Below are 25038 nucleotides of genomic sequence, written 5' to 3'. Positions count from 1 at the left end.
TCCATGTCCTCTCTCTAGAATGTAAGGTCCAGAATAGCGCCTATCATTCAATAAATATTGAATGTAAATGAATGATGAATGAGTGAATGAGGCCCTATGTTACCTTAGCCCACATATGTAGAAACCTAAAACTTTAGGAAGCACATATATAGCATAGAGGTTTTAGACTGGGTACATGTTATCTCTGAGCCTAGTGCTCTGTCCTCTCATGGTCTTTTATTTTTTCTAACTGTTGAGTGTATGTAATATTTTCATCTCCTATAGGATTTTATTCTGATTTGCCTAGAGGGTCCCATGGACAGAGGAGCCTGGAAGGCTGCAGTCCATGGGCTTGCTGGGGGTAGGGCACGACTGAGCGATTTCGCTTTCACTTTTCACTTTCATGCACTGGAGAAGGAAATGGCAACCCACTCCAGTGTTCTTGCCTGGAGAATCCCAGGGACAGAGGAGCCTAGTGGGCTGCCGCCTATGGGGTTGCATAGAGTTGGACACGACTGAAGCGACACAGCAGCAGCAGCAGCAGCAGCAGTGCTTTAAATCTTTTCATTTATTTAAACTGTGGGTTATTGCAGTAATTTGTTTTTTGGCAAGTCAGTTGATCATGTCTTTATAAATACTTTTCATAAAAATACAGATGACTTATAATAATGAGGCTGCAGTTTAATAAAACAGCTGTCAAGACAGCAGGAAAACAGTTTCTTGCTGTTTTTATAGCTATCATATATATTGATATATAAGCTCAAATGTCCAGATTTTGCTGTTTATTTTAATAAAAGTTTTATTTCTACCTAGTCATTATTTTCCTTTGCTTAAATATGTCAAGTCTTAGAAGAAACTATTCTTATAACATAAATATTCAATCCTCATTAACACTAATAAGAATGGCTCTTGAAATTTCAAGGAAAAGTGCATGGAATGTAACTATTATGCTACTGTTTTATATGAACAGACTACAGATAATACAGCATAATTATACTGAGATCAACTCTTGTCATATCCATGTATATAAATGAGCATATTTAGAGATTTGACTTTTTTCTAAATATTAAAGAAGAGATATGGAGTTTTGAATCAGCAGAAACCATTGTATAAGCCATACAATGTTAGCCATTGTATAAGCCAGTAAATATATATTAAGTAAACTAAAAAATATTTATATGTTTTCAACTCAATATTCTTTCTGAAGGTTCAGGAGATGCTTGTAACTACCCTAATAAGCCATTCATTAAATATTCATTAAACATTTATTGAGCATATATTATTTAAGGCCAAAGAATCAAAGCAAACACCTTTCTGAGTCCTACCCTGTGGAACTCCCTTTCTTTTCTTCTTGCCTTTCTCCTTGTCTCCCTTTAGCAGACATTAGATACTGTGCTTAACAAACTGTGAATGTCTTATCAGCACTGTCCCCAGCCTGCTTCCATGCAGAGCTCCAGTATTATGCAGGGAAAGGAAATTTTGATCCTGGGGATATTGAATCAATGCTGACATTTGCTTCTACTAGAGATGCAAGGGTAAATAAGACACAAATCCTGCCCACACAGAATTCAGTTTAGAAGGAGAAACAAATATGTAAACAAAGATATTATAAATCCGTTTGATAAATGTGATAATGGAAGTGTGTGTGTGTGGGGGGGGGTGTATTATACTGCTTAAGAGCCCAGGCATTGGAGTATGGATTTAAATTCCAAATTCCAATGCAGTTTGCCTGGATTTAAATTCCAGTGCATCACTAGCCATTTGATGTTGGGCAATTAATTTTTTTCCCAGCACCCACCTCCATGAGCAAGTTACTTAATTTCAGGTTTTTCATTTGTAAGATGAGACTAATAATAATAACCTCCCATTGAGTTGTTACGATTAAATGAGCTAATTGCATTGAAAATGCTTATTAGCTCAGTGACTAAATCATAATAAATGCTCAATAAATGTTAGTTATTATTTATGTTTAACGTTCAGTGATTTCCTTTTTTCCCCCCCTTGGGAGTGTTAAGGAAACAATCAGAGGTAAAGAGCCACGTGTCTTGTATCTAAAAGATGAAATAAATAGAGAGGGAGAGAATTTTAAGCAGAGTGAACAGTATGTGATAAGGAACGGATGTATAAGGAACTGTAAGTCGTTCAGGTATAGGAAATGGTAGTTTGCTTATCCTGGAACAGCTGCTAGAGAAACCAGAGATCATATAATAAAGAACATTCTGTACCAAGCTAAGGAATTTGGGCTTTTTTTCCTAGGTCCTATGGAGAATTGCTAAAGGGTTTTAGAAGTCAGGGACTGTATCAGATTTACATTTTAGCAAAGTCACTCTGATTGCAATGTGTGAAATGGGATGTGAGGAGGTAATTTCAGGCAAGAAGCCCTCAGAGTACTATGATGAAGTATAGTACAGATGAAAGAAACTGAGAGGCTAAACTAGGGCAATAAAAGGGGGAAATATATAGCAAAAGGGCTTCCCTGGTGGCTCAATGGTAAAGAATCTGCCTGCCAATGCAGGAGACAAGGGTTTGATTCCTGGGTTGGAAGATCCCCTAGAGAAGGAAATAGCAACCTACTCCAGTATTCTTAGGTGGCTCATCGATTAAGAATCTGCCTGCAATGCAGGAGCCACAGGAGTCCTGGGTGCCAACCCTGAGTCAGGAAGATCCCCTGGAGGAGGGCATGACAATCCACTCCAGTATTCTTGCCAGAAGATCCCTTAGACAGAGGAGCCTGGCAGGCTACAGTCCATAGGGTCTCAAAGAGTCAGACATGACTGAAGTGACTTAGCACACACCAGTGTTCTTGCCTGGGAAATCCAATGGACAAAGTACAGACCGTGGATCACAAGAGTCAGACACGACTTAGTGACTAAACAACGACAGCAACAGACGGCAGAGGCTGAATTAAAAAACATTTGAAGGTATAAAATGATAGGATATAATGAGAGAGAGGATTAAGATGAACCTCCAGCTCTGACTTAGGCAGACTTATTCTTCAGTCTTCTTTTTGTTATTTCTGTTTTGTTCATAGCACTGTTACAGGACTCCTTGCATTTGTCCCACCTTCTATTCCTCTGTACCAAGAAGAGTGAATTACTTAGTAACCACTGGGCATTGGTCAGGACGAACTCTGACCTGAGGGTTAATTTGATGATGAGAGGTAATTTGATTTCTTTTCTCCTTTCTTCTCTGCTGAATCTGTGGAAAGAGGTGATGTAAAGAAGGGTATCTGTTATCCATCTTAGCTATCTATTGGAGTTCTGAGGGGGGCCCAATAAATAGTATACTTTCTTCCTGCTCACAATAAGACAAAAGAATCAGCAGGTGAAATTAGAAAACATTTCCTTAATTTTTGATAAGGCAGTAAAATGTGGTTTTACGCAAAAGCCAAAGTTGATTTGCTTGCTATGTCTACTCTAAGACAGCCTAGAGAGAAAGTCTGAATCTGGATAGCAGTACGCTTCTCTCTCACCACCTCTTACTGCTGGTTCAGCAGCGAAAAAAGGAGAAAAGAAATCAGTTTACCTCTCATCTAGAAAGCTGAGCGCCAAAAATTGATGCTTTTGAACCATGGTGTTGGAGAAGACTCTTGAGAGTCCCTTGGACTGCAAGGAGATAAAACCAGTCAATCCTAAAAGAAATCAATCCTGAATATTCATTAGAAGGGCTGATGCTGAAGCTCCAATACTTTAGCCACCTGATGAGAAGAGTCAACTCATTAGAAAAGATCCTGATGCTGGGAAAGACTGAAGGCAGGAGGAGAAGGGCATGATGAAGGAGGAGATGGTTGGATGGCATCACCGACTCAATAGACATGAGTTTGAGCAAGCCCTAGGAAATAGTGAAAAACAGGGAAGCCTGGGATGCTGCAAGCCAAGGGTTGCAAAGAGTTGGACACTACTAAGCAAATGAACAACAACACGTTCCTCATGATCAACAACCAGTGGTTGTTGTCCACCAATCAGATAATTAATCTTCCTTGATACAGAGGAATAGGGGAGGGCCAAGATGCAAGAAGTCCTGTAACAGTGCTATGAACAAAATATAAGAGTAATAGAAGACTGAATCTGGGGTGCTGGGAGAAGTCATGAGAGTCTGAGATCTAGTAGTCCATGAAACATAAATATTATCACTTCAGACTACTTCTTTAAGTTATGTCTTTTAAATCTGTAATATGAGGATGTTGGCAGAGCTAGAGCTGCTGGATAGGTATTACAAATTAAGAAATATGTATGCACAGCAAGAATCTTTCTAGTGAATGGAGTAGTTGTCCATCCCAGGCTTTAAGCAAAATGAGAGGCCATTTTTCAAAGATGCTGAAGAGGATTTCTTAAGGAGCCAGAGATTGAACTATGACCTCTAAAGTCCTTTCTAACTTTGTCTATCATGGAAGATGCCCAACAAAGAATTAATTATTTTATCATATACTAATCACCCTTATGGCAGAAAGTGAAGAGGAACTAAAAAGCCTCTTGATGAAAGTGAAAGAGGAGAGTGAAAAAGTTGGCTTAAAGTTCAACATTTAGAAAATTAAGATCATGGCATCTGGTCCCATCACTTCATGGCAAATAGATGGGGAAACAGTGGAAACAGTGTCAGACTTTATTTTTGGGGGCTCCAGAATCACTGCAGATGGTGATTGCAGCCATGAAATTAAAAGACACTTACTCCTTGGAAGGAAACTTATGACCAACCTAGAGAGCATATTAAAAAGCAGAGACATTATTTTGCCAACAAAGGTCCGTCTAGTCAAGGCTGTGGTTTTTCCAGTGGTCATGTATGGATGTGAGAGTTGGACTGTGAAGAAAGCTGAGGGCCGAAGAATTAATGCTTTTGAACTGTGGTGCTGGAGAAGACTCTTGGGAGTCCCTTGGACTGCAAGGAGATCCAACCAGTCCATTCTAAAGGAAACCAGTCCTGGGTGTTCATTGGAAGGACTGATGCTGAGGCTGAAACTCCAGTACTTTGGCCACCTCATGTGAAGAGTTGACTCATTGGAAAAGACCCTGTTGCTGGGAGGGATTGGGGGCAGGAGGAGAAGGGGATGACAGAGGATGAGATGGCTGGATGGCATCACCGACTCGATGCACATGAGTTTGGGTGAACTCCAGGAGTTGGTGATGGACAGGGAGGCCTGGCATGCTGCAATTCATGGGGTCGCAAAGAGTCGGACACGACTGAGTGACTGAGCTGAACTGAACTGAATAACATTTTACAATATATAAAAACCCATGGCTGCAGTTATAACTTCATTTTTTTTTTTATAACTTCATTTTTAAATTAATGGCATACCTCATGGATGTTATTTGAAAATTGTATTCTTCAGATAAAAATGAGATTAGAACTTTATCTTGACTGAAAATTTATGGGAAAATGGAATGTATCATTGATATCAGTTAAACCTTAATTATTTCTGGATTTGAGTTTAGTTTTCTTTTATTTTTCAGTATAAGCCATGTAGAAATGAATGTTATGATGCACTTTATATACGGAGGAACTTTGGACTTTCCAGTCAAAGCTAATGTTGGGTAGGTATTATTTTTTAATGATTTTAAATATAAAAATATTGATATTTTGTGGCTTCTGCTTTATTGAGCTTTGTTTAAAAGTGTCAGTGAAGTAGAAGTTTCATTTTTATTATTTTGCTGAATGTTGTACATATTTTGGCAATATCTAAAAACAGTAAGTCACCTTATTTAGAAGAAAAGATGATCTAGCATCTTTTAGATAAGATTAAGATTAGATAGATTAAGATAAGATAGATAGATTAAGATAAGAATAAGATTAAGAAAAGTCTTTATTAGACTTAAATAGAAGGAAATGGCCACCCACTCCAGAATTCTTGCCTGGAGAATCCCGTGGACAGAGGAGCCTGGCAGGCTACAGTCCATGGCATCCCAAAGAGTTGAACACGACTAAGTGACTAATTGCTGCTGTGTTTGAAAAACTTAATATTTGTTTTGGAAAATAAATGACAGATTTTATAAAGTTAATTCAACTTTAGTCAAATTTGGAATTTTATAAATTTTTTTGCTACTTTATTTTTAAATTTTAGGATGTCAAAAGAAAAAAACCCAAAAGTAATTTGAGAATATAGGCATCCTAAAGATCAACAATGGTATGGTTCTTTAGTACTCTATGGCGACATGCCATCATCTAAGCTGCTGAAATCCTAAATACATCTTGCTCGTCTAATTTTCGGGATGTTCTCTCCTTTTATTGCTATTCTAACATCACACAAATGAAGGCTGCTCTTTTAATTTTAAATATTTATTAGTTCTTTTAGTTATAAACTGAATGAATATGATTTGAGGGTGAAAGTATCCTGAGTCACAGGGATTAAATACTGGAAACCCGTATGAAACTTTATCATGGAATTGAGACTTGTAGGTTTCCTGAGTACCTAGCGTATGTGTGGGTGCTTAGAAATACTTGCCAATTGAAAGAAGCAACAGAAGCCCTCTGAGTCATTGGATGCCACCTCTAATCTCATGGTACTCTGTAGGCATTTTCAATATGATAAACATCAATTAGTTGCCCTCCCCCTAAATTTTTATTTATTGTGAAGAGTTGTAACTTTTATAGCCTTTGAAGCAGTTTCCTGGGCCTTGTTGTATATATCACTGAGAATATGAGGGGAAGTTGTAAAACATCTCCAAATTTACTTTGTGTTATTCTCCACAATTCAAATCAAGTTACAGTGCTTTCAACTTTTGACCTATGTTCTTCTTATAACCTGTAAAGAGTACTATGTAGGGCAGAAAGTTAGAATTAAAATAGTTAAGATTATTATTTTCTCTAAACAAACTATTTATCATTAAGAAATTATTGTGTATTATGCCTTGGTATTTAAATTGAAGAATTAACAGTGCATCTATTTTTATTTTAGTCAGATACTCAATATGGCTGATATGTATGGACTAGAAGGATTAAAAGAAGTAGCAATCTATATTTTAAGAAGAGATTACTGTAATTTCTTTCAGAAGGTAATTATTGAGTCTCAGAAATCTTTTACCTAATACCTAAAGTAATCTATGATTACCTCCTAGATTCTTAACTCTGTTAGTATTGTCGTTTTAGCTAATGGTAACTCTACTGAGAAATAACTCTTAGGATGTGCTTGTAGAAAACAGAAATCAATTCAGATCATTTTAAATAAGATAAAACTGAGGTAGGGGTTTACTGAAAGGATATGGCAATATCCTATATAATTCAAAAGTGGAGTACACAGTTGGAACTCTGTTAGTTAGGGTTTGGAACTGAGAGAAAGGAAGCTGGCAACTAGGGTTACTTTCTCCATTTATCAAAGGGCACCACAGTGCTTCATCAGTTTTTTCCCCTGAAGGAAAACTCCTCCTTCCTACCACTTCTCTTTATAGCATGTACTTGGAGTGGGATATAGTTCTCTTCTACTTCTCCAGGTGCTATATGAATACTGACTTTCTAATTTTAGTTTATGCAAACTTAAATTTGTTGTCTAAAGAAAGGTATTGTACTATTTATTTCAAAGCCATTTGTGCATTGTTTTAATTTTCTCTTATTTTTAATTTTCTTATTTATGCTTTTCTTTGTAAACAATGGTCATGTATTATGTTTATAATCATCAAAAAACAAGTATTAAAAGGATTGTTTACATAAATAGTCCCCTCTTATTGGATACTTGAACCAACAATATGCATTGTAATGAGGTAATTTTAATAATTTTAAGCATATTTAAATTTAGATTTTTATGTTGGGTAGGACTTTTCCTATCTCTTTATAAGTTGTATCTGAGGTATCACCCCATGGGTTAAAACAGAGGCATAAACTGGGTCTACCACCACTACCAACCCTTCCTGTTTTACTGAGAAACGGTTAAACTCCTCAGGTAACCTTTATCAAGCCTTTAATCAGTTACCGTTCATTCCAGCTTTTATAAGGAAGGGAACTAGAAGAAGGGGCATAGTCTGTGGTATCCTCAGCACTGTAGAAAGTAAAGAATCCTAGTAAAAAGACTTTTCCTTCTCTTTCATATTTTTTCCTCATCTTCCCTGCCAAGTGAAAGTTAGCAGGGAGATCCAAGACTATCCCAGATAAACATTAAAGATAGGGATATTTGCAATGAGGATATAGTGTCCTCTCAGCCCTGAGATGGACATCTACCATGGACATCTATATAACCGGACCACTCTGGGATTTCTATCAAAGAAGAAAATACTAAGGGATTTCTTGGAAGAGCCTAGAGTATATCTCAGGAACCAGTGAGAATATACTTGAATATGGAGATTTCTAAAAGGAGGAGGAGGCTTGCTGGAGAAGCCAGTACTACCCTGGTGACTAGAGACAGTAGTTATTGTCATAGACAGAAAAAAAATAAAAGTCCATTCCATACCCCAAGTATACACGATATGCAAGAAAAGAAAAGGACCTTAGTGGTTCAGTGAAGATTAGAAGAGGCTGATACAGGGTCAAATAACACTGTGTCCCATGTAGGGAGGCATTGAGCATCATGAATCCTAGAAGGTTCCTTCGTCCACCGAGAGGCTGGGGAGAACTTCAGTCTGTCACTTAATGAGCCACCACATTAGCAAAGGCCACCAACATCTGGATTAGAGCGTTCAAGGACATCTTCCTATTACCCTGCTGGTCACTGGTTAGTTACTTAAAGTGACCATACCCAACCACAGCCCTATTCCAAAGGAGTTAGACCCACTAAATGGCAGAGCAAGGGATCATGCTCTATTTGCATTCCAGATCTCCCCAACTAGAAGTGTAGTCAGTGATGGGGAACAAAAGATTTAAATTAAGTGTGAAATAGGTGTTTGATTTTAAATACCAAAAGTAACCAGAAGGTACTAGAATGCACCTGTAATCATTAAAGGATGGAAAAAAAGTGAAATTGACACAGCTTGGTTGATAGCACTAACTGGGGATAAAAAGTTTGATGTTAGTATCTGCTTTAAACTGAGATTCCTCAATAAACCAATTACATGAAACATTTTAAGACCAATCTCTATTATGGATTGTCCTTGGACCATTGCTTCTACTTTTTAGTATGTTCAAGAGTAGACATAGGTTACGTGCAGCTTCCTATATGTTACTTTAAAAATTCCCCTTAATTTTAAAAAATACAACATATTTGTTGTCATTAAAATAACAGAAGGTGAAATTCTTTTGAATTATCAACATGGTGTTTTGTTGAAAACTTTTTTATTCTATTTTAATATAGTCTATATTACTGTAGTAACAGATATTTAAGAGCAAACTTTTTATTGATCTGATCTTGAAATTGTTTGCTTTACTACCTTAACACTATATATTTTAATAAATATATATTTTTGAATATATAATTTTTAACTTCTAGATCTCAATGATACAGTTTCTTGGCAGTGACTTAAATATAGTAAATCTATAATAGCTCATCCCACAGTAATATATGTAGGGGTATAATGTGGTGGTGAATTGGCCCCAGAACTCTTGGCAAGCTAGCTTCAGTCATTTCATTAACGTCATAATCTTGCCATTATTCAACTAAATTTTAGAACTTCATTTATATGATTATAGTGGGTTTTACATTACATGCTATTTGCCACTGATTTACATATATATTTTAGGTTATGATTTAAATAGATGTCCTCCCAAATTTTATACGCAGGTTTTGAAAATGACTATAAGACCTGTTATCCTATTATAAAAATACTTAGGAAATCAGCATTTCCATATAAGTAAAATTCTTAGAAAGCTACAGTTATCACTTTAAGTCAGGGATCAGTAAACTTTTGCTGTAAAAGGCTAGATAATTAGTATTCTAGGGTTTATGGGCCATACAGCCTCTATCACAGCTACTCGGCTTTCTGTTGTAGACCAAGAGCAGATATGGACCATCTGTAAATGGAACAGCATAGCAGTGTTCCAATAAAACTTTATTCACAAAAAGAGTGATGGACTAATTTTGGAGCACAAGCTGGTTTGCCAGCCATTGCATTTAAACAGCAAATTATTTTGCAGTTTAATATTTTTTATGGAATATTATGGAAATTATGGAATTTTATGGAACCAACATCTGTTGGATCATAGAAAAAGCAAGAGAGTTCCAGAAAAGCATCTACTTCTGCTTTATTGACTATGCCAAAGCTTTTGACTATGTGGATCATAACAAACTGTGGAAAATTCTTCAAGAGATGGGAATATCAGACCACCAGACCTGCCTCCTGAGAAATCTGTACACAGATAAAGAACCAACAGTTAGAACTGGACATGGAACAACAGTCTGGTTCCAAATCAGAAAGGAGTACGTCAAGGCTGTATATTGTCACACTGCTTATTTAACTTATATGCAGAGTACATCGTGTAAAATGCTGGGCTGGATGAAGTACAAGCTGTAATCAAGATTGCCAGGAGAAATATCAATAACCTCAGATATGCAGATGACACCACCCTTACGGCAAAAAGCAAAGAGGAACTGAGGAGCCTCTTCATGAAAGTGAAAGAGGAGAGTGAAAAAGCTGGCCTAAAATTCAACATTCAAAAAACTAAGATCATGGCATCTGGTCCCATCAGTTCATGGCAAATAGATGGGGAAACGATGGAAACAGTGACAGGCTTTATTTTTGGGGGCTCCAAAATCACTGCAGATGGTGACTACAGCCATGAAACTAAGAGACACTTGTGCCTTGGAAGAAAAGCCATGATCAACCTAGACAGCATATTAAAAAGCAGAGATATTACTTTGCCAACAAAGGTCCGTCTAGTCAAAGCTATGGTTTTTCCAGTAGTCATGTATGGGTGTGAGAGCTGGACCATAAACAAAGCTGAGCACCAAAGAATTGATGCTTTTGAACTGTGGTGTTGGAGAAGACTCTTGAGAGTCTCTTGGACTGCAAGGAGATAAAACCAGTCCATCCTAAAGGAAATCAGTCTTGAATACTCATTGGAAGGACTGATGCTGAATCTGAAGCTCCAGTACTTTGGCCACCGCATGTGAAGAACTCATTCGAAAAGACCCTGATGCTGGGAAAGATTGAGGGCAGGAGGAGAAGGGGACGACAGAGGATGAGATGGTTGGACGGCATCACCAACTCAGTGGACATGAGTTTGAGCAATCTCCGGGAGCTGGTGATGGACAGGAAAGCCTGTTGTGCTGCAGTCCTTGGGGTTGCAAAGAGTTGGAACTGAACTGATGGTGGAGGCATTTCTGAAGAAGCTTTTGCCCTTCTCTGAGGGCACAGTATCTTCAGAAGTACATATTTAGATACTATATATACAAATGGGCTGATTGCTGGTCTTTATTAAGTGTATAAATTCAGATCACAACTAGTGAATGCGTACAAAAAGAAACTGAATTGTATTCACCCCAAAAGGGCAATAGATGTGCCTAGGAACATAGTCCAAAACCTGAAAATACATGGCACAGGCAGTATGTAGCACATATTAAGGCTTACCATTCAACTATGACTTAAATTAAATCCCTTACAATTATACAATGAAAGTGCCAAATAGATGCAAGGGGTTAGATCTGATAGAGTATCTGAAGAACTATGGACGGAGGTTTGTGACATTGTACAGGAGGCAGTGATCAAGACCATCCCCAAGCAGAAGAAATGCAAAAAGGCAAAATGGTTGTCTGAGGAGGCCTTACAAATAGCTATGAAAAGAAGAGAAGCCAAAGGCAAAGAGAAAGGGAAAGATATACCCATTTGAATGCAGAGTTCCAAAGAATAGCAAGGAGAGAGAAGAAAGCCTTCATCAGTGATCATTGTAAACAAATAGAGGAAAACAATAGGATGAGAAAGACTAGAGATCTCTTCAAGAAAATTAGAGATACCAAGCGAACATTTCATACAAAGCTGGGCATAATAAAGGACAGAAATGATACACAACCCAACAGAAGCAGAAGATATTAAGGAGAGGTAGCAAGAATACACAGAAGAACTACACAAAAAAGACCTCCATGACCCAGATAACCACAATGGTGTCATCACTCACCTAGAGCCAGACATCCTGGAGTGCGAAGTCAAGTGGGCCTTAGGAAGCATCACTACGAACAAAGCTAGTAGAAATGATGGAATTCCAGTTGAGCTATTTCAAATCCTAAAAGATGATGCTGTGAAAGGGCTGCACTCAATATGCCAGCAAATTTGGAAACCCAGAAGTGGCCACAGGACTGGAAAAGGTCAATTTTCATTCTAATCACAAAGAAAGGCTATGCCAAAGAATGTTCAAACTCCACACAGTCACACGCATCTCACATGCTAGCAAAGGAATGCTCAAAATTCTCCAAGCCAGGCTTCAGCAGTCCATGAACTGTGAACTTCCAGATGTTCAAGCTGTATTTAGAAAAGGCAGAGGAACCAGAGGTCAAATTGTGAACATCTGTTGGATCACTGAAAAAGCAAGAGAGTTTCAGAAAAACATCTATTTCTGCTTTATTGACTATGCCAAAGCCTTTGACTTTGTGGATCACAACAAACTGTGGAAAATTCTTCAAGTGATGGGAATACCAGACCACCTGACCTGCCTCCTGAGAAATCTGTATGCAGGTCAAGAAACAACAGTTAGAACTGGACATGGAACAACAGACTGGTTCCAAATCAGGAAAGGAGTACATCAAAGGCTGTATATTGTCACCCTGCTTATTTAACTTCTATGCAGAGTTAAAATGCAAAATGCTGTGCTGGAAATAAAGCACAAGCTGGAATCAAGATTGCCAGGAGAAATATCAATAACCTCAGATATGCAGATGACACCACCCTTATGGCAGAAAGTGAAGAACTAAAAATCCTCTTGATGACAGTGAAAGAGGAGAGTGAAAAAGCTGGCCTAAAATTCAACATTCAAAAAACTAAGATCATGGCATCTGGTCCCATCAGTTCATGGCAAATAGATGGGGAAACAATGGAAACAGTGACAGACTTTATTTTGGGGGGCTCCAAAATCACTGCAGATATGACTGCAGCCATGAAATTAAAAGACACTTGCTCCTTGGAAGAAAAGTTATGACCAACCTAGACAGCATATTAAAAAGCAGAGACCTTACTTTGCCAACAAAGGTCCGTCTAGTCAAAGCTATGGTTTTTCCAGTAGTCATGTATGGATGTGAGAGTTGGAGTATAAAGAAAGCTGAGCACCAAAGAATTGATGCTTTTGAACTGTGGTGTTGGAGAAGACTCTTGAGAGTCCCCTGGACTGCAAGGAGATTCAAACAGTCCATCCTGAAGGAAATAAGTCCTGAATATTCATTGGAAGGACTGATGCTGAAGCTGAAGCTCTAATACTTTGGCCACCTGATGCAAAGAACTGACTCATTGGAAAAGACCCTTATGCTGGGAAGGATTGAAGGCTGAGGAGAAGGGTATGACAAAGAATGAGATGGTTGGATGCCATCGCCAACTCAATAGACTTGTGTTTGAGCAAGCTCCAGGAATTGGTGATGGACAGGGAAGCCCTACATGCTACAGTCCATGGGGTCACAAAGAGTTGGACAAGACTGAGCAACTGAACTGAATTAAACTGACTGACTGAGGTTTAATACGAAGAACAGTGAGTTTTTCAATACTTGTGTCTACATTTTATTTATTTATTGTTTTAGTTCATTACTTCTGTATATGTACTTTTTAAAATATGTTCATATAATCATGATCTAATTAAATTCTGTCATTTTGCCTGAGGTCAGTGTAGGATCTCCCATTGCACGTGTACTTACATTTCTACTTTAGGAAGCAGATTAGACCCTATGGTTGTGTTGCATTGTGATGTGCTAGGAATTATTATACTACATTTAGTCTAGAAAATATTTATGCTAAAAGAAATTAGAATAAAAACTATTCATTCTGGCAGCTAAAAGAACTCAAATGCTATTAAAACTAAAGGTTATCAGTGATACTTAATTTTAAAAGAATAAATACTTTGTATTACATATATTTATTCTGTAGTTTAGGTATATAAATCAGATCATTTTTATGAACCACTTTTAGCCTTATAAGTTGATAAAGAGTAAATGTAGTGTTTTCTGTCAATTTTAGCCTGTTTCCAGAAGGTTGGCATCTATATTAGAATGCCTGATTATTGCTCATTCAGTTGGAGTGGAAAGTCTTTTTGCTGACTGCATGAAGTAAGTGATCTGAAATAGTACTGATACTATTGATTTAGGGGTTTTGTTTTTCCATTCTCCTAAGTTTCTGGGAAATTTTAGACTTGGCCTATTTTCTTAAGCACAATGTAAATAGCTTAATGCTCTACTAGTTACAACAATTGAGAAGAAGTATTGACTTAGATATTACTCAAGATGCTTGGGATCGACTTTTTTAGCTGACCCATGGTTACTTACATTAAAATCCATGCACATAACCCAAAGTGCGTTTAAAATATGTGTTTACAGAAAAGGAAACATACTTAAGTCCATTACAGCACTCACAAAATTAACTGTTAGGATTAGTTAAAACATACATATTTAAAATTTATATCATTGAAAACCAAAATGTTATTGAATATATTATAATGAAAAATATTTTCATTTCTTTAACTTGAGATTCTTTTATTTTCAATAGGTGGATTGTAAAGCACTTTGCAAGGTTTTGGTCTGAAAGAAGCTTTGCAAATGTACCTCCTGAGATTCAGAAAAGTTGTTTTAATATGTTGATTCATTCTTTAGTAAGTATAACCTGAATACTTTGTGTTTGTCATCAAAAAGTTTACTCAATTTTATATAAGTACTTTCTCAGTGTTTTAAATACACAAGTAAAATTGTGTTACAAAAACAAGATGAAAGAGCCAATTCCAGATAACCCAGAACCAATTCTCAGAACCTGTCTTTAAGACTGTTCCTCCATACCAAATGGAGAATTCAATCAGAGAAGCATAATCACTAGAAAGTATATATTTGTTGATGAACAAAAGGGGCAAGGGGCATTGTCTCCGTAATATGGACCTCCACTTACTAAGGTAGTTTAGGGGACAACACTGAAACAGCGGCACCATTCTCCAAGAGGTGGCAGATTAATTACATGCCTTTCATCATGGCAAAGGCAGTGTTTCTGGTAAAACTGCTGTCCATGGACTTACTGCCTTTTTCACCACCGTACTATTCTACACAGCATCATTTCTGACTAAAAAACTCACTTCACTGCAAATGAAGTGCAGCAGTGGGCCCGTGTTTACCAGTTTCACCTGTCCTAGCATCGCCCTGTCACCCTGAAGCAGCGGGCTTGAGAACATGGAGGAATGGCCTTTTGAAGACTTGGTTGCAGTGCAGCCAGGTGGCAGAGCCTTGTAGGACTGGTGCAGTGTCCTCCAGGAGGTTGTATATGCTCTAAATCAGTTTTTGATTTATCGTGCTGTTTCTTGACATAACTAGGATCCACAAGTCCAGAAGTCAAGGTGTGGAAGTGAAAGTGGCTTCACGTGTAATTATTCCTCGTGATCCACTACCAAAATTTTTGCTTCCTGTCTCTGAAACTTTAGGATCTGCTGGTCTAGAGGTCTTAGTTCCAAAGAGATAAATGCTTCTACCTGAGGACACACATGATACCATTGAAGTGGAAGTTGGGACTGCCTCCTTATGGCCACCGTGTAAATCAACAGATAGAGAAGAGGAATTCTTGTTAGATTGAGCCTATTAGGGAAGAATTGGGTTGATGCTATATAATGTGAGTAAGGAAGAGTACATCCGGAATGCAGTACTCCCCTGTCTTGTGATTAAATCAGTTAAAAACCCCAATTTAAATAGCACTTCAGGAATAAAAGTTTGGGCCACCTTACCAGATAAAAGAGTTATAAATAGCATAGGTACTTGTTGAGGGCAAAGGAAACATGGAATGATTGTGGGAAAAGGTAATTATAAATACTCGGTATGACCACGTGACCAGGTTCAGAAATGAGCATTGTAGTAGTTGTGATATAAACATATTGATTCCCCCCTGTTTTTTTTTTTTTGGCTGTGCTGGGTCTTCATTGCTACATGTGGGCTTCCTCTAGTTGTGGTGAGTGGGGCTGCTGTTTAGTTGTGGTGCATGGGCTCCTTATTGCAATGGCTTCTCTTGTTGCACAGCACAGGCTGTAAGTTCTTGGGCTCAGTGGTTGCTGCTCATGGGCTCTAGAGCACAGGTGCAGTGGTTGTGACACACAGGCTTAATTGCTGGGAAGCATGTGCAATCTTCCCAGACCAGGGATTGAATTCGTGTCCCCTGCATTGGCAGGAGGATTTTTAACCACCAGGGAAATCCTCATTTCCCCTTTTTATATGAATGTTTTTGTATATATTAACCAAGTATTTTTGTTTTCTACCACTGTCTCATTTCCCTACCATTTAATATAAGACATGTTAATAATAGTTAATTTTATATATCTTAGTATCTCAGGATACCAAGGGGGAGTTTGGATCAGTTTGAAGAACGTGAACATCACCCAAAGGCAAAACAAGAGACTTTGTTTCCTATTTTAGGGAAAGCGTTAGCGTATTTGTTGTATAGTTGTATTTGTCAGGCTTTAGCATGACTTTCTGTCTCCATTTAGGAGTTAACTATGATTTAAAGAAATTGTATGGGTGCCTAATTAACAAGGGATGGACTGTGGTGTCTCTGCAGTATGTCAGCTTGGTTAGGATAAACTGTGCTTCCCAGAATTTCCTTCTTTGCACTGCTTCACTTTGCTCCCTATCCTCTTTGCTTTCTCTTACCCCTGGGCCAGGGACATGTTTAGCTCTGTGATGAAGGGTCCTAGCATCTCCTGAAGGACACTCATTGCATCCAGGTTGGAGGCAGTGAGACCTGAAATGAGCCCATCCATGTGGGTTATAGCGTGTGCTCTTGGGTGTCAGCTTGTCCTTATCCCTCCATCATCCCTTCTCAACTGCTTTCCTTGTGGACTTCAAACTACATCATCATATACAAAGATTGCTCAGCCAGCTCCCATAATAGCATACGGTCAAATCCCTTTAATAATACTTTATATATATATGTATGTGTGTATATATATATATACCAGAGAAGGCAATGGCACCCCACTCCAGTACTCTTGCCTGGAAAATCCCATGGACGGAGGAGCCTGGTGGGCTATACAGTCCATGGGGTCGCTAAGAGTCAGACACGACTGAGCGACTTCACTTTCACTTTTCACTTTCATGCATTGGAGAAGGAAAAGACAACCCACTCCAGTGTTCTTGCCTGGAGAATCCCAGGGACAGGGGAGCGTGGTGGGCTGCCGTCCATGGGGTCGCACAGAGTCAGATACGACTGAAGCGACTTAGCAGCAGCAGCATATATATATACACACCTCTTAGTGGTTCTGTTTCTATGTTGAACCATGAACAGTATGTCATACTGGGTTATATAGAAGATGATATCTAAATCTATCTAAAGAAATAAGTTCAGGCCATCAGCTGATGAGATACCACTGTAAAAAGTAAATCTAAATCTGTTTTATGAAGGACTTTATAGTTTTGTTACTTAATGTTTTGCATCATTTGGTATAATTGTTCTGCAGTTTGTGGGTCTTCTGCTCAGCAGCTCTATGGTGGGGTTAATGGCAACCTCCTCCAAGAGTGCTTTTGCCATATGCTCTATGATCCAGGTCTGCTGCACCCAGAGCCCCTGCCCCTGAGGCAAGCCACTACTGACCCATATTGCCACAGAAGACATTCAGACACTCAAAGGCAGGTCTGGCTCAGTCTCTGTGGGGTCTCTGGGTCCTGGTACACAAAAGGTTTTGTTTGAGCCCTCCTAGTATCTCTGGTGCGTATGGGGTTTGATTCTAAACGTGATTTCACCCCTCCTACCATCTTGCTGGAGCTTCTACTTTGCCCTTGGACGTGCTGTATCTTCTTTTGGTGGGATCCAACATTCTCCTGTCGATGATTGTTCAGCAGCTCGGTGTAATTTTGGAGCTCTCACCGAAGATGAGCGCATGTCCTCCTACTCTGCCATGTTGTTTTTAAAAAAACAAGAACTATTTTTGAGGTATTTCAAATCCTAAAAGATGATGCTGTGAAAGTGCTGCACTCAGTATGCCAGCAAATTTGGAAAACTCAGCAGTGGCCACAGAACTGGAAAAGGTCAGTTTTCATTCCAATCCCAAAGAAAGGCAATGCCAAAGAATGTTCAAACTACTGCACAGTTGCATTCATCTCACACGCTAGTAAAGTAATGCTCAAAATTCTGCAAGCCAGGCTTCACCAGTCCATGAACTATGAATTTCCAGATGTTCAAGCTGGATTTAGAAAAGACAGAGGAACCAGAGATCAAATTGCCAACATCCTTTGGATCATTGAAAAAGCAAGAGAGTTCCAGAAAAACATCTACTTCTGCTTTATTGGCTATGCCAAAGCTTTTGACTGTGTGGGTCACAACAAACTGGAAAATTCTTCAAGAGGTGAGAATACCAGACCACCTGACCTGCTTCCTGAGAAATCTGTGTGCAGGTCAAAAAGCAACTGGACACAAAAGCACAGACTGGTTCCAAATGGGGAAAGGAGTATGTCAAGGCTATATATTGTCACCCTGCTTATTTAACTTCTATGCAGAGTTAAAATGCAAAATGCTGGGCTGGAAATAAAACACAAGCTGGAATCAAGATTGCCGGGAGAAATATCAATAACCTCAGATATGCAGATGACACCACCCTTATGGCAGAAAATGAAGAAGAACTAAAGAGCCTCTTGATGAAAGTGAAAGAGGAGACTGAAAAATCTGGCTTACAGCTCACCATTCATAAACCTAAGATCATGGCATCTGGTCCCATCACTTCATGGCAAATAGACGGTGAAACAATGGAAACAGTGACAGACTATTTTGGGGCTCCAAAATCACTGCAGATGGTGACTGCAGCCATGAAATTAAAAGACGCTTGCTCCTTGGAAGAAAAGCTATGACCTAGCTAGACAGAATATTAAAAAGCAGAGACATTACTTTGCCAACAAAGGTCCGTCTAGTCAAAGCTATGGTTTTTCCAGTAGTCATGTATGGATGTGAGAGTTGGACTATAAAGAAAGCTGAGCACCAGAGAATTGATGCTTTTGAACTGTGGTGTTGCAGAAGACTCTTAAGAGTCCCTTGGACAGCAAGGACATCCAACCAGTCCACCCTAAAGGAAATCAGTCCTGCATATTCATTGGAAGGACTGATGCTGAAGCTGAAGCTCCAATACTTGGCCACCTGATGCAAAGAACTGACTCACTTGAAAAGGCTCTGATGATGGGAAAGATTGAAGACAGGAGAACGGGACGATAGAGGATGAGATGGTTGGATGGCATCACCAACTCGATGGACATGAGTTTGACTTGAGCAAGCTCTAGGAGTTGGCGATGGACAGGGAAGCCTGTCATGCTGCAGTCCATGGGGCTGCAAAGAGTGTGACACAACTGAGCGACTGAATTGAACTGACTGATTTTGTATTAGTTTCTTTAGTCATTGAATAGTTAATCTCTATTCATGAAGGCAAATAAATGGCCCAGTTGTAATTCAGTTCAATAGAAGTAAAAATGTCATTTATTACTATTGCAACTATTATTATTATTTAGTGGATTTTTAAAGGACCTCTGTGGTTCAAAGTATACTTTTTATTTTTTGAAATCATGTATAACATAGGTACTATTACCTCCATTTTGTATATGAAAAAACGAATCAGAAAGGTTAATGCTTTATTCACATTCACAGTGTTGGTAAATGACAAAGCCAGGTATTAAAACCAATTGCTGCCATTCTAAAGGTAATATAATAGATGTTCAACATGGGCAAAGAAGCTTTTTTTGGAAGTGTGGGCCCTGACTTCAAGGAACTCACAAATCTCTGGAAGAATAGGCACTTAAATAATGATGCAAAGTACAAGTTAGACTATGATGAATATGAACATTAAGTTCCATGTGAGTCTTATTTACCTTTGTAGCGCCAGCCTTAGGGTAATGCCTAGAACATTGTAGGTACTTGGTATATATTGATAGGTAAATAAATGAATAAGTATAGTTTATAATTCAGGTATATACATGGAATTACAGAAGTAAAAAACAATTGATTCTGATTAGAAGGATAGAAGTAACATGAGATGAACCGGAAGACAGAAGACAGTTTCAAAATTAGAAAGTATGTTAGGGCATTCCTGACAGAATTTTAAAATGTGACCATGGCCCTGGAGACCAAGCAGTGCCAATATTGTGTTGTAACTAAAATAATGAGAGAAGATGAGTCTGGGGAGAGGCTAAGGCCAGATTGGGAGGGATCTTAACTGACTGTCTCAATAAGTTTTTTTTTTTAAACAAGTGTTAAGTATATTTGAAGAATAAGCTCTTCATACTGTGCCTCTCCCTCTCCTACAATATTTTATTTTGGTTTTATAGCTCTAATCAGTTTCTTGTAAGCTTTGTAAATCCTTGATTTTTCCTTTTAAGACATATAAAAATGACCATCAGAACAACCAAACATTCCATATGATTAAAAGCCTTTTGACATCACGGTGATTACAATGAAAATGTAAACTTTTGTCTTTCTTTGTGGATATTCAAACCTTAATGTAATCTTCATATTTTATTATATAAATAAAATATATTTGCTTTTTTTTTAATAAAATAGAATATTTTTAATTTTTTCAAATTAAAATTTAAAATATGTTATCCAAAAAAATGAAAGGTTAAGCGGTTTTCTTTTCTTTGGCTCTAATACAGTTCAATGGCAGGGACATTACTCCATCAGTAATGTGCCAAACACTGTCCTATACCAGTGGAGGTAAGAATGTGCTGCATTGGACTATTTACGGAGAATTTTTTTTTAATTTTAATATGAGGGACTTCTTCTTGGTCACTATGTTGCAGTTCGGTAAGAAACGGCTGCTCCCTCCTACCAAGTACAAACTATTGCTTTGGGGAAGAAGAGACAGCAGGGTAGAGAAGTGAGTAGAAGGAGAAAGGTGTGTGTTAGGGCTTCTGACTACTTGAGCTATTTCAAAGCATGATTAAATTTTCTGTTTCAAATGTTTTGTTTAAGCCCTTTTTAAAAAAAGCAAATTATGAATCATTCTTAAATATAGAAAAATTGAAACAAAAATAGTTACTGGGGTAAAACTGAAGGGGTGTATGTGTGTGTGTGTGTGTGTGTGTATACATATATAAAATGCTGTTAGTCCTAAGACCAAAAGATAACTGAAGGCTATTTAATTGACACAGTATCAAAAGAATTAAATAGTATGAGTCAGTGTTTATTCAGTATATGATGTTAGGACAACAACCAGGAATTTTGCTGCAAAAAAGCTGGATCTATATATCACATCCTGGTATGCCGGTATACATTCCAAATGGATCAAAGATTTGAAAGTAAAGAAAATGAGGCCATTAAAATACTACAGTAAGCCCTGGAAGAATTAGTTTATAACCTCATCAGGGCAGTGAGGATACAAAATTTAGAAGCTGTAAAATAATTTAGTTCCATAAAAATGCAAAATTTCTATATATTAAAAATTATCATCAGTTCAGTTCAGTTCATTTCAGTCGCTCAGTCATGTCCGACTCTTTGCAACCCCATGGACTGCAGCTCACCAGGCCTCCCTGTCCATCACTAACCCCCTGAGTTTACTCAAACTCATGTCCATTGAGTTGGTGATGCCATCCAACCATCTCATCCTCTACAAAATCAAAAGGCAAAAGACCGTTTATATCATACTCTTACTCTAATTTTTCTTTTACAGAGAGTTCCTACTGGTTGATTTTTTAAAAATAGCTAAATGTAGGATAAGATTAGGTAGTTCACAAAGCAAATACATTGCCTCTTATTTGATGAACAGTCCTCAACTTCATTTAAGAGAAATGGACATTAAAATTACAGTGTCTCGACTTCCCTGGTGGTCCAATGGCTATGACTCCATGCTCCCAATGCAGGGCACCCAGGTTCAATCACTGGTCAGGGAACTAGATCCCACATGCTGCAGCTGAGACCCAGTGCAACCAAATAAATACATTTTAAAAAAAATTACAGTGTTAGACCATATTCTATAAATGCATATCTATCTATCTATCAATTTAGTAGGGAGCAAAATAAAGGAAATTTGTACTATTTTAACAAGGATGTAGGAAAGAAGTACTCCATTCCTGGAAAGGGAATATATTGGTACAATTTTCGCTGTGTTTTTCAAACTTTTTTGACTGACCCAGAGCAAGTTCTTTTTATATTATAACCCAGTACACTCACACATGTAGAACTGAAACAAGTTTCCAAAATGAATACATGCCATATTAAATATGATGTTCTGATATTTTATATTTTTCTCCTTTCTCTTTCTTGTTTTCTAATGCTGATTGTAAGCCACTAAATATATTTCTCTAGGTTGCTAGGGGAGAAAACTACAGTTTGGAAAACAGCACTGCGTTGAATATGTGCTAGCAATGTTTATATCCTTCTGGTGCCCCACCTCCTGTCCTCTTGACCCATGTGTGTTCAGCCATTGCTGCAGCGTGCAGCTGCACGCGGGTGTGACCTGACAACACTTTCCTCAGCCACATCACACATACTTCTCACTTCCTGTTCTGAGGCTTCACCGCTGCTCCACCCCGGGTACCCACAGTTATGCAAACCGTGAAAGGGAATATCCCAGGGCACAAACCTTGACCAACAGGAGACGGGAACCAGTAACTAAGTATATCCCTGATCTAGCCCTTTAGGTGAATAATTCAAATTGTATTCTCTGTAGCTCTTCAGGGGATACCAAGCAAGACTGATCCCCTGTTGCCCGCAACAACAATTGCTATATATTATTGCTTCTCAAACTGTATATACAAACACTTCAGGATCAGGAATTCCTTGGCGGTCCAGTGGTTAGGACTCCATGCTTCCACTGCAAGGGACACAGGATTCAATCCCTGGTTGGGGAGCTGAGATCCTACATGCAGCATGGCACAGCCAAAAAAAAAAAAAAAAACCACTTCAGAGTCTTGGTCAAATGTAGATTCTAAATCAGTAAGTCAGGGGTGGAGCCTGAGATTCTGCATTTCTAACAAGCTTCAGGTGATGGGTATTGCGGATCACACTTTTGTTAGCAATCAGCTAGGAAACATATCCTTCCATTGACTTTCTCTCCTTCCCTATTTCACTCTCTTGGGATCACTGGCATCCAAGCCTATTCCTTAGGCTCAGTTATTAGGCAGTTCCTAGATAAGACTAGTATTGATCCAGCAATATTGACCCAGCATATTAATTTTATCCCATAGATATATTTACATTCATGTGAAATAATGTTATCTACATGGTTCTTCATTACAACATTGTAATAGCAAAAACTGGAAACAACATAAATATCTACAAGTAGAGGTCTGGTTGTATCTTATGTCCATATTAGGGACTGTTCTGTAGATGTTGAAATAATAATAAGGCTCTTTATATTCTGATAACAAAAATATTTAAGGTGTACGCTCAGTATAAAAGCAAAGTACAGAGTACTGTGCATATTAATGCCTCCATTTGAGGAAAATGAGGGAAAAATTACCTTTTTTATTTGTTATACATAAGATAACTCGGGAAAAATACAGAAAATAAGTAATATTGATTGGGACAAGGGAAAATAGGTGGCTCGGGACAGGAGTGGGAGACTTCTTAGTAATGCCTTTTATATATTGTTGAAATTTGAACCATGTAACTATTGAATTTAAAATTTTATGTTTGATCTAGCAGTATATTACATTTCCTTCCTTCTTTGAACCTCAAGCTACTCTTAACATTTAATATTATTATATATTCAGATCAGTATGGAATAAGATGACATACCATCTGTTAGCATTTATGTCCATATTTTAGTTTTCCAATAAATTTCAAGCTAAATTATGACAACTATACATCTATATTTTTTAAAAAGATTACTGTCAGAGCACATAACATTATGAATATAGTAAGCATTTAATAGATACCTGCCAAGTTTATTTGATTATACTTGTCTCTAATACTAGAACAGTCCCTATAATAGAACAAATTTGGTTTATTGCCTAAAACTCTTAGTAATTGCACAATTACTCAGGAAGTCATCAGTGGAGGAAAGGATAACAGTAAATTATAATAAATATGTAAATTTTTTAAAGACTTGAATTATAGCATATTACAATTTTTTTTACTCTAAATAAAGCAGGGGAAGTATATAATATGTTTTGAAAGAATTCTTAGTAAATGGGTGAAATTTTTAAAGTTTTGATGTTCAAAGTTTAAACTTAATTTAGCTTAAGAATTCACTTACAGACTCTAAGTCTCTGATGTGCTTAGAGATCAATAAACATTTGAGTGTCTGCTATGACCCTGTTCTATACTAGGCCCTGTGGATACAATGATGTGTAAAAGGAATCTGGTGTAGGTGTAGAGATCAGGGAAAATTTCCAGGTTTTCTAGTTATTTATTGCTGTGTAGCAAATCACCCCAAAACTAAGTGGCTTTAAACTATTGATAAAATTTATTCTCCTCTTGAGAAACCTGTTATTTATGTCAGGAAGCAACAGTTAGAACTGGACATAGAACAATAGACTGGTTCCAAATAGGAAAAGGAGTACGTCAAGGCTGAGTATTGTCACCCTGCTTATTTAACTTATATGCAGAGTACATCATGAGAAATGCTGGGCTGGAGGAAGCACAAGCTGGAATCAAGATTGCCAGGAGAAATATCAATAACCTCAGATATAAAGAAGACATACCCTTATGACAGAAAGCGAAGAGGAATTAAAAAGCCTCTTGATGAAAGTGAAAAAGGAGAGTGAAAAAGTTGGCTTAAAGCTCAACATTCAGAAAATGAAGATCATGGCATCTGGTCCCATCACTTCATGGCAAATAGATGGGGAAACAGTGGAAACAGTGGCAGACTTTATTTTTGGGGGCTCCAAAATCACTGCAGATGGTGATTGCAGCCATGAAATTAAAAGACGCTTACTCCTTGGAAGGAAAGTTATGACCAACCTAGACAGCATATTAAAAAGCAGAGACATTACTTTCTCAACAGAGGTCCATCTAGTCAAGGCTATGGTTTTTCCAATGGTCATGTATGGATGTGAGAGTTGGACTGTGAAGAAAGCTGAGCGCCAAAGAATTGATGCTTTTGAACTGTGGTGTTGGAGAAGACTCTTGAGAGTCCCTTGGA

The 25038-nt window shown here is 37.9% G+C and overlaps 1 protein-coding gene across 8 annotated transcripts in view; it reads left to right on the top strand.

Moving 5' to 3' along the window:
• The window catches only part of BTBD8 (BTB domain containing 8), a 93674-nt gene that overhangs the window by 48280 nt on the left and 20356 nt on the right, over positions 1–25038 (top strand). For 6 of the 8 annotated variants that reach the window (XM_019957063.2, XM_019957062.2, XM_019957061.2 and 3 more), the window contains 4 exons: positions 5427–5507; positions 6869–6965; positions 13980–14068; positions 14505–14607. In XM_019957063.2, coding sequence (XP_019812622.2) covers positions 5427–5507; positions 6869–6965; positions 13980–14068; positions 14505–14607 — 370 coding nt within the window. Of the gene's footprint in view, positions 1–3012; positions 3140–5426; positions 5508–6868; positions 6966–13979; positions 14069–14504; positions 14608–25038 lie in introns of those variants that run through there. The other 2 variants (XM_019957065.2, XM_019957066.2) reach the window with 2 other exon arrangements.

Source organism: Bos indicus, chromosome 3 (assembly GCF_029378745.1).
Source record: "Bos indicus isolate NIAB-ARS_2022 breed Sahiwal x Tharparkar chromosome 3, NIAB-ARS_B.indTharparkar_mat_pri_1.0, whole genome shotgun sequence".
In the NCBI taxonomy this organism is placed as follows: Eukaryota; Metazoa; Chordata; class Mammalia; order Artiodactyla; family Bovidae; genus Bos; species Bos indicus.
Note: the sequence above shows the minus strand (reverse complement) of the source record. Positions and strands in the feature narration are given on the sequence as shown.